This window comes from Protopterus annectens, chromosome 16.part0 (genome assembly GCF_019279795.1).
Source record: "Protopterus annectens isolate FY-2018-M chromosome 16.part0, PAN1.0, whole genome shotgun sequence".
NCBI lineage: Eukaryota > Metazoa > Chordata > Ceratodontiformes > Protopteridae > Protopterus > Protopterus annectens.
The window spans coordinates 370,533,900-370,544,404 of record NC_056750.1 but is presented as its reverse complement, the minus strand read 5'-3'; the positions used below and the strand labels follow the sequence as shown (position 1 = coordinate 370,544,404).

The following is a 10,505-nucleotide window of genomic DNA, read 5'->3' as shown; positions in this document are numbered from 1 at the left end:
AAAATCAGCTTGAAATGTTAATAGCACAACAGGTTGTGTAATTGCTTTTGATGCAGAAGGTTGTTGGTTCTACTCCCACAAGGGGTGAATGCTGCTGTACTGAAAAAGTTGATACTAACTATGAGCCTGTTATCTGTTTGCCATCCATTTCCTATTGCAGTATTACTAGCTTATCATTTTTAATGTAATATAGGCAATTTATTCCTCAGGGGCATCAGACACTTTATTTTTCGATGAAACCATGAAATATAAAGGTTTTTGCTAACAGCAACCTCTTCATTAGTTACAGATTTATTTAATGTGGAATTATTTAGATGACTTTTTTACTTCGGAGATTATGCATATTTACTGATAATGGTGGACTGTAGAATTGTGCATATTTACTGATAATGGTGGACTGTAGAAGTTTGAGTAGACTTTGATGAAGGAAATGTTCTGAATTGGGCAGTTTTGTCATTATTGGTGCATGCATTTTGTTTCATTGTATACTGGAAAAATGTTCAAAACAATAGGAAGGTGTATCAAAGAGCATATGTATGTTTCATATGCAAGGGGCCTATGATTTGAAAACAGCCCAGAATTAATCTTTATCTGCCACTGGTAAAATGTATTTTCTTTGAATGTGGGTTTCAGTGCTGTTTCAATGAATGTGAGTTTCAAGGGCAGAGAAGTTTTAATGCTAAGTTTATTTAGCAGATGGCTTGGTGTTTGTGCTGTAAAATGCAAAATAAAACTTTCAAATGAAGTTCAAATCATCATATAAGTAAATCAGTATGCACATTAGTGTTTATGGTAAATGGAGTGAAATAGCCAAGTAATGGGATCATTGGAATGGCTGCAGGAGGAGGCTCCATTTGACCATGATTTTGTGAGGGGGAAGGGCGGCAAACTTAGACAGCCCCAGCTGAACTATACCTCCCAACTGTCCAGATTTTCAAAGAATGAATAGATTTTTGCTTCTTATTTTTGGTTTGTTCCTCATAAAATTTGTGGCAAATCATTTAGGAATTAAGTCACTAAATAATGACACACTGAGTTTCAGACTTCATAACCAATGCATGCTAAAGTAAGACTTGTTGTTCTATCAACTGTCTCAGTTTATACAAGAGCAATTTTTAGTGCTGTTTATATGTTCCCCCAATATATTTGGCCTTGTCCAGATTTACTGCATTAACAGGTTGTGAGGTACATACATGCAAATTGCTTTATAGAATTAGGCATAGCCAAACCTCTCAACTGTCCCTGATTTTGGCTCAAAATGTTGCTCTTCCCCTAATAATCCCTTAATAATCCCTCCGCAAAATAGCAATTTTGGAAGAAAACATGGAGGGTTTACAATTAAGAAATAACTGTAATCATAGTTATAGATTACTTTTATTTCAGAAATGCATGTAGATGCTTTTATTTTGTCAGCTGCTCAAGTTAGCAGTACTAATATTAAAGTGTCCCTTCTTTGATAGGTTCCCAGCTGTATTGTGTGGCTATTTTATATTTTTACATCACATTTTTGGTCCATTTTTCATAAAATTGTGTTTTTTTGGCAAATTAGTCACAAATCATTAAAGACTGAAGTTAGAAAATAATGACAGACATTTGTTTCAGATTTCATACCATTCAGAAAATTCATACTAATGCAAGACCTATTCTATTATTTTTCTAAGTGTATAAGAGCAATATTTTTAAAAAATTGTCCTTGTTTTTGGGCCTTTGTCCCACTTCTTTGTATGGCTTTGTCCAGATTTCTTGCTCTGAGGTTGAGAGGTATGACAAATGTGTTAGGGTCATCACAGTCAGCCAGAGACATTTCAAATTGTGACATACTTGTTGCACCCCACTCCCCCATGTAGTGACTCTGGATGTGTCGAAGCAAGGCAAGGACTAGTTATGCAGTGTAAATGTGCAGGGTATCCCCCCATCCAAGGTAGACACAAGTACAGGAGTGGCTTTTCATCTGTCCTTGATTTTTGCAGAATGGTCTGGTTTCTGTCATATTTTATGTACTGTTGATTTATGCTTATTACTCAAAGTGCCTGTTGCTCTGTGTTTAAGCAGCAATACTTTAATGACCATCAGTTAAGCTTGGCTGAGATTGTAAGATGCAAGTAAGCTTTAATAAGCATACTGTTAAAGAATTGCCAACATTGAAAGCCTTTCTGTTGTTGCCATGTAGAGAATACTTAACTAGATAATGTATAAGCCTTGGGTATTGAAATGCATATGACAGTATTTGTAATAAAGGACAGGATTACATTATTTTAAGAAGCTTATTACATTTGGAGACTTCCAGTCATCTCTGCAGGCTTTACCCGTAAACTAAACAGAATGCCAATCGTGTGGTCCATAACCTGTACAGTAATCCTTTTAAGCAATGTATCTTGAACTTATTTCTTGTTTGCTTTTCATTTTTTACTTTGATCATGTTTTCCCCATGAAACAAGTAGATAGTTGTCAGGCAGCAGGTCTTTTTTTGGATAAGGAACATGTTTACAAGTGGGGGCATCAGAGATTTCTACTTTCAGCATGTTACTTGGTACTTTAATAAAGCTGAATATAAATTATAATTAGAACTGCAGTGCAAGAAGTGGTTTGAGTTGAGTGCTGCTTGCTTTTCTTATACTTGATTTTGACTGGCATTCCATTAATGTATTTAAAAAAGTAATTTATTTTTTCATGCCTCACAACCTTTTTGTTTCCATCTAGATATTAAGTAAGCTGTCATGCAGCCAATGCATTGAAATATTTTTATTCTTCTACACTTCATTTTGTCTTGATTGGACTCTCATAATGACGGTTTGGCACCCACGGCAGTGTATTTAGTTAGTTTTTTGTGGTTTTGAGCATAGCTCCCACCCCTTTCTAGTTGGCCACACCCCTTCCCAGTGACCACACCCATTCAGCTGTCTCCTGCAGCCCCCCTTTGATTTGAAGTCACCAGCCGCCACTGCTACACCTCAGTCCTCTCGACATTTTGTTACTACTGTAATTCAGAAATATTGTGTTAAGTACATATCTCTGATCTTCCTACTACATATACATTTACTTGGACTCTTCTGTTAACCTAAGTCATTTAAAAATCAGTTTCTCCAAGCTTCATATTTCTTTTTTGATCTTTTATTTGACATCTATTACACAAATGGCCTCAATAATTACATCACTGTTTACATATACCATATATTTAATTTCTGTGTAAGTTGTCAAAAGGCATCATACTATGTACTTACTTATTTGCTTAATACTTTAAAACCTGAAAGCATTGTTATCAAATGTTATTCATGGTCTAATTTGTGTAAAAGAAATGTGAGTGCTATTTTCCCTTATCTTGCTGGGATTTCAGGTATATTTAGGGTACCAAATGTTCATAGGTTGGTACTAGGCTATCAGCCCTAGGGCCTATACTAGCCTAGCCATAACATTTCCCTGGCTATTTCTTCCCGTACTATTTACTTCCCTGAACCCCTGTCTAGCAGGGCGACTGACATGATCCCCAGGATGAATTTCCTTTCTCCCATTCAATCGTCTAGGTTCCTTTTGAAGAGGGCCAAGGAGGCGCTCTGCTTGACATGTATGGGCAAGTCTATTCCAGAGTCTGGGGAGTCTCTGGGTCAGGAACCAATCCCTCCAGCATGTTTTGTTTATTGTGATGACAAGATTTAGATCCCTGCAGCATGTGGCACTGAGGGATTGGGATTTCTTTAAGTGTGGCACGTCCAACAGCTCTGGGTTTGACATGGCCTTGTATGTTAAGCAAAGATAGCCTCTGAGTAGATGATATGCGACAGAGTATAGCTGGAGTTTTTTAAGGCGGTCAGCATAGAGCATCTGCTTTAGGTCTGTGATTCTATTAGTGAGGTATTTCTGTGGCCTTTGCAGTTGTTGCTGATCCAATGTGTGGATTTTAGTTCTAGTTCTCTACGCAGATTAAACAGAGTCCTCTTTTTTTTTCATCTTACTTGTGGTCAGCAGATAATATGGCAAGTGTATTGTCCTGAAGGCTCTGTGGTCCATGCGTGTCATGTACGTTACCTGAAGTTATGGCTAAGAAGAATTTTAATACATTAAAATGAGCAAATCAGAATGAATAACTGCTTGAATTCATTTGAGAGACACCTATTATTTGTTTCATACCTGTTATATGAAATTGTACCACACAGCAGTCACTGGGATTGCCATGCTTCTGTGTCAGTAGAGAAATTGTAGCGGGCAATGCCTCATCCACCTATTTGATATACATGTGTGCAGATGTACCACACACACACACACACACACACACACACACTCGCCTGTATGTCAGTCACATCACACCACTCTGTCATTGGAGAGTGCTATTGCATACCAGTTAAACCAATTAGTGTATGGATATGTGAGCATGGGATGTACTTCCTGCTGCTGTAGCTCACTATCTACACCAATCAGTATGGAAACATGCAAATGCTCCTTGCGCTACAGCTAATTTTGTGCTTATAATGCCACAGAGCATATATGTCATTCACAGATTACTGTTTTCTGAGGTACAAATATAGATTAGCAAGATTGAGTTGACAATGGTATAAACATGAGTCAGAACTTTTTTGTCCAGTACACTGTTCTAGTCAAGCCCAGATTATATGTTCTTTGTGCAGCTTACCCATACAAGCTGTATAATGCAGATATTGAATATACACACTCATATGAATGTATATATGAGTACATGTGAGGAATAACAGAGCACATGCACACACAGTGAGAGACGACAACTTTGGCAAAGACACACCCATGCCATTACTAACTGCAAATACTGTCCAGGCCAAACTTGTCAGAAATATTCATCAAAAGCCTTGTGTCTGTCAAACTGAGCTTGTCAGAAATCTTCATCAAAAGTCTTGCGTCTGTGCCACGTTTTATTACCCAGCATTCAATAACTGTCACAACCAACACCTGACTTACCTACATTCAGCTTCACTCGTGGTGATGCCCTATAAAGTGATGCCCTAATTTGTGCTCTGTAGAACATTTTCAAAACTCTGCTATCTCAGTGGGAGATAAAGCAATAGAATTTAGCATAATGAATGCATACTGAACCAATTGTGGTATACCATATTTGCCTGTGTTGTACTTCTTGACTGCAATTCTTTGTTTCTTATTCTTATTAGAAATTCTCAGTCTGATCACCCAGACCACACAACTACATGTTCCTGAAGCTGATGTTCTTCTGCTTTAGTCCACAATAATCTGATCAAAACATTCCCTTTCAGAATTTGTATGTAAACAGCAAAGATTTAAATGGAATCAGTTTATATGGCTGATGCTGAACCAGTGAAATTACAGTTCATAATGTTTGACAGATTCCCAGTTTTTGTCTATTTAACTTAGGGAAAAAGATGACAGTGTTTTCCATCGTTTTTTACTCACTTAGCTTTGCTGACATCATTGTGGTATGACCTCAGAGTTGCATGCTGCATAATGTTAAGGAGTATGATGGGCAAAGTCTTCCACATGGGTGGTATATTGAGTGACCTGCATTTCATTTGTATGAGATGGTTTTAATGATGCTATGTAAACTGAGTTTGGAATGATGACATTTAGTGCAATGTAATAAATCATAAGTCAATGTAATCCAAAACAAAGTATAAACAGGCTTACACCTGATTTTAAGGAGAGAGCCATTTCAGGTCAGCACTATTTATCATTTGCGTTTTCATTTTTTTTTTTTTGCCAGTCATTTCTCTTTCCTTTCTACAACTAACTTTGCAATGAGGCACTTACCCAGTTCTCTCTTCTCTTCTTCATCACTTTCTTCTTTGTCATTCAGGGCATCTGAAAAGCATACAGGTGAGAATTTTACCTACAACATACTAGAAACTGTGGCATCTGTCACTGCCAGAACAAAGTGTTGTGTTATACTAGAAAGAAATATATATTTTTTACATGCAATCACGTAATCAAGTTGGACATATTGTATAATAATTTCCTGTTTCATGTAAGTCAGAAAACTCAGCAGATGCAATAAATATTACTGCATAAAAGTAAAGATAAGGCTGTTGCATAAGCCTTCTCAAACAGAGATATTTTTAAAGACCCCAGCAGTAGAATTAATTTTGATTTAACCTTTTAATGTATTTTAGGGACGATTGCAGGAAGAACAGAAGTGCTTTGGCTTGAGGCTAACTAACTTGTACACTAGTTATAGAATACTAGTTTGCATCTAGAAATGGGACTGCACATAGACTATGACACGAGTTCCTCATTTTATTACAAGCACTTGAAAATGGTTTGTTCTCCTAGACTCTGGCACATGGCACTGGGGTTAAGATTACAAGCTGTAGTTCTTGTGGTACAGGGTTTGAATCCCTCAGCTTTTATTCTTGATGGGAGGTTGTCATAATAACTAAGGTGTTTACTTTACAGACACAAGGTGCAGCATTTGATTCTCACATGGGATAACTGGCTAGGCTTAAAATGGCCCACAAGGGCAGTTAGCCTAGTACTAATCTTTGAACCTATGTAGATTACCTCATGACATTTGACACCAGTTCTCCCAGACTACCTTATGATATTTTTGAAATCAATAATCACAAAGTACCTATAGACCAGCCAGAGTAAGGCACCTTGACTACTGATGACATTTTCTGACTCCAGACCACACTGTCTCTGTCTAGTTTGTGAACTTATGTAGGAGCCATTTCAGTCTTCTGCAATTACAAAAATTCAAACACAGCTAAAGCTTACAGCTGAGGCGAATGTCCATGTAACTCCTAAAGCAAAATAAACAGACTATTGACAAAAATCTATTTATTTCTAAACTAGAACATGTGTTTCCTGTCTTCACCCTGGATTACAAATCAAATATAAAGCATTTACATGTCTGTTTATTTAAAACACGGTTTATTTTTCTACTTAATTAATGCAACACCACTGTGTCCCACCTGTCAATGCAACCTGACTAGCCTTTACTACAAGGGTAGCCTTCCTAATGGTTTGTCTACTGCATAATTTAATTTCCCTAAATATCTATTATATACTTTTTTCTACAAACTCAGCTCCATTATCTCTTCAGTGTCACTCCTGTCAAATAACGATTATGCGCTCTCATTAGTCACACCTAACTTTATAATGAATAGTGAGTCAGGCTTCTCCTCTTTTAGGTCCCTTTATATGGAACCAAATGCCATATAACCGAGGAACAATATAGCAAAAATCTGTGCCCATAAATATCTTGATGAATGCCTGAATATTAAAGAACACTGCTTTTTTTTTATTAATAGCAAGTAGTATTGGTCCAGCCACACTTCAGTCCTCTCGACATTTTGTTACTACTGTAATTCAGAAATATTGTACTAAGTACATAACTCCGATCTTCCTACTACATATACATTTATTTGGACTCTTCTGTTAACCTAAGTGATTTAAAAATCAGTTTCTCCAAGCTTCATATTTCTTTTTTTGATCTTTTATTTGACATCTATTACACAAATGGCCTCAATAATTACATCACTGTTTACATATACCATATATTTAATTTCTGTGTAAGCTGTCAAAAGGCATCATACTATGTACTTACTTATTTGCTTAATACTTTAAAACCTGAAAGCATTGTTATCAAATGTTATTCATGGTCTAATTTGTGTAAAAGAAATGTGAGCGCTATTTTCCCTTATATTGTTGGGATTTTAAGTATATTTAGGGTACCAAATGTGTGGATTTTAGTTATAGTTCTCTACACAGATTAAGCAGAGTCCTCTTTTTTTCACCTTACTTGTGGTCAGCAGATAATATGGCAAGTGTACTGTCCTGAAGGCTCTGTGGTCCATGCTTGTCATGTATGTTCCCTGAAGTTATGGGTAAAAAGAATTTTAATACATTAAAATGAGAGGTGTGTTTTTTGTGCACCTTTTTGTATAATGGTAAGGACAGTAAAAGGAATTTCTTTTATGTGTTGAAGGTAGTATAAGAGAGATTGGTTTACTGACATTTCCGTTTAGGCTGTATAAGTTGAACACTCTCAGGATCTCAATTCTTACTGGGGGATGCTGGAGACAGTTTTACATCAGTACAGTTGACTATTGCTCTTTGGAAATATGCTACTTCTGTGTATGATTCAACACTTGAACATTAGATGATGCAGGATAATGGGAGAAAATATGTACACATCTAAACTATCTTTTTTAATAATTAAATTATTTAAATGTATGAACAATAATGCACATATAATAAGATGAAGAGAAAAAAACATCCTCTAGAAGCAACCATATACAGGACTGACATAAATATTATATATAATAGTCTAACAGAAAGGACAAGCAATAATTTTCTTAAATAATGAGTACCATCCAGTCATAATTAATTCTATTATTAATGTAAAATAATTAACACCTATGAAAAGAAATGTTCAAACAATAATATTACAGTTGATTATCCACTTCTCTAGCCCCTGAACAGCTCTTTTTTCTTTTTTGCATTTTGAATAAATTTTAGTACATTGACAAAATTCTAATAATTTTAAAAAATGAACGATCTGTGAGTTTCTTTAAATTCAGCCACATTTTTATAATATTGTATAGAAACATAAATAAATCATAAAAATGTAAGCTTGTCCTCCATGACTTGGGGATATGACTTAAAAAATCGTATTATAGCATAATAATTTGGGATGAAATGAGATTTCAGCCTACAAAACAAAGAAATTCATATTGTTGAACATCTGTCCCATTTTCAGAATGCATGCCTAATATCTGCATTAGCAGTAGTATAAGCAGGACAGACACCATCTGATTCTGTTTTTGTCCAAACATGTTCCTTTTTTAATATTTCCTTTATTCACTTCATGGTAAATCAGATGCTTATTTGAATCTAAGCCATGATTATACCAAGAAAGTTAAAGGAAAGTGTTATTTGAGATGGGGTGCTATATAATGCACTTAGAATAAGGTAGCTGGTGTGAGAACAAGGGACTGCTTCTTTACTTTATTCATTTAGTTGGTAACTCGTTAAGTGAAATAAACACCAAGAATTATTTTTAGCCACAGTCTAAAGACAGAAACTATTCTGAAGTACACAGAGTAAACTGTTATATTGATGTATACAACTGAGGAAATAAAAGTAATGCTAATAAACTAAAGATGTTAAGTGAAAAAGAATAGAGAATATTGCAATGCTTATGCAAACACAGAGTTAGAACAGATAAATACAATGCAAGTAATGCAATATGTTGCATTTTGACATTCCTTTATCTGTTGTGAAGAGGACAAAAAGAGAGTTTGGAAAACATTTGTAGAAGTCTAGTTTACATATGCAGAAATATGTATTTACTCAGAGACAACACTAATTCCAAGAGTGCCTGTTTACTGTCTACTTGGTCCATGCATTGTTTGGGAGTTGCATTTTTGCCAGGCCCAGTTTCTTCATCATCATCATCATCATCATCATCATGAACCCCCTTTCTCTCCATTTTATCATTAATTTTATATTGATACAGGTCCTGTGAAGTTTTCTGTAAATAGTCTGCATAGTTCTTTTTGGAAGTCTTTAACAAGAAGTGCTTTGCAAATTTGTAATATTTTAATGGTCCCCTCATTCCTATTGTTAGATACTGCTCATAGTCTTCTACTGTACTGACCCAAGATGCTTCCTCTCAGTATAAACTGTGACCTCCTTGTGCTTTATTTTCTACTATAGTCATCTGATGACATTGTGATATCCTGAGAGATGTCTTTATACAGATGACCACTCCCATTAAATCATCCCTCTACACGAATTCTTGTGAGTTTACTTTGCTAAAGTTCAGCTGTCATCAGATACTAAAACTGTTAGAGCCATTGCTTCCAAAGCTGCTCATATCTCTACTATCATCCTGCAACCTTTCACTGCTGTCATGTAGACTCTACAACTAGCTCACTTAGAATAGAGGAGCTGTTTCTGCTGGTCTGCCCTGTCCTTCTTATCTTTATTATTTCTTTTACATTTCACTTAGCATATATTATTTTCTAGCAAATATCTGATCTAGTGGGACTGGTAGCTGAAAAGAAGCAACCTCATGGTGGTGGAAGGCTCTATGTGTTATGTATTAAATAATCTGAACAGCATGGACATTTCATGTCAGAAATATATCCATCAAATACAGCTGCAGTTGAGTTTTGTACAGATCCTACTCTGCACAGATTAAAATTATTTCTCTGAAATATATCACTCACCTAGTTCTCTATTTTGTTCTTCATCACTTTCTTCCAAATCATATGAATCCACAGAGTTACTATTCTTGGTATCTGCAAAACAAGAAGCGGGGGCTGAAACTCGTGCAAAGTGCTAGAACCTGGGGATACATTTGGGGATAGATCAAAACATTATATTGCATATGAAAGGAACAACAAAAAAAAAACATTTTGCACCCAGCCATGCCAGGATATGCTATAGCTTGCATTACTGTCATGTTTTATGCTAACCAGCATATGGTACAAATATGAATGTTTAACAGGTTAGAATCAAAAATGCAACCTCTTTATAGCTCTGATAAAGAACAATTTGAATCAAGG

The 10,505-nt window shown here is 35.7% G+C and overlaps 1 protein-coding gene across 1 annotated transcript in view; it reads right to left on the bottom strand.

Moving 5' to 3' along the window:
• LOC122790599 (pre-mRNA-splicing factor cwf15-like) overlaps positions 1-10,505 on the bottom strand; it is an 82,321-nt gene that overhangs the window by 7,012 nt on the left and 64,804 nt on the right. The window contains exons 4-5 of the mRNA XM_044058126.1: positions 10,167-10,238; positions 5,743-5,793 (exon numbers count right to left, since the gene is read on the bottom strand). Of these exons, the coding sequence (XP_043914061.1) occupies positions 5,743-5,793; positions 10,167-10,238 (123 nt within the window). The remainder of the gene's footprint in view (positions 1-5,742; positions 5,794-10,166; positions 10,239-10,505) is intronic.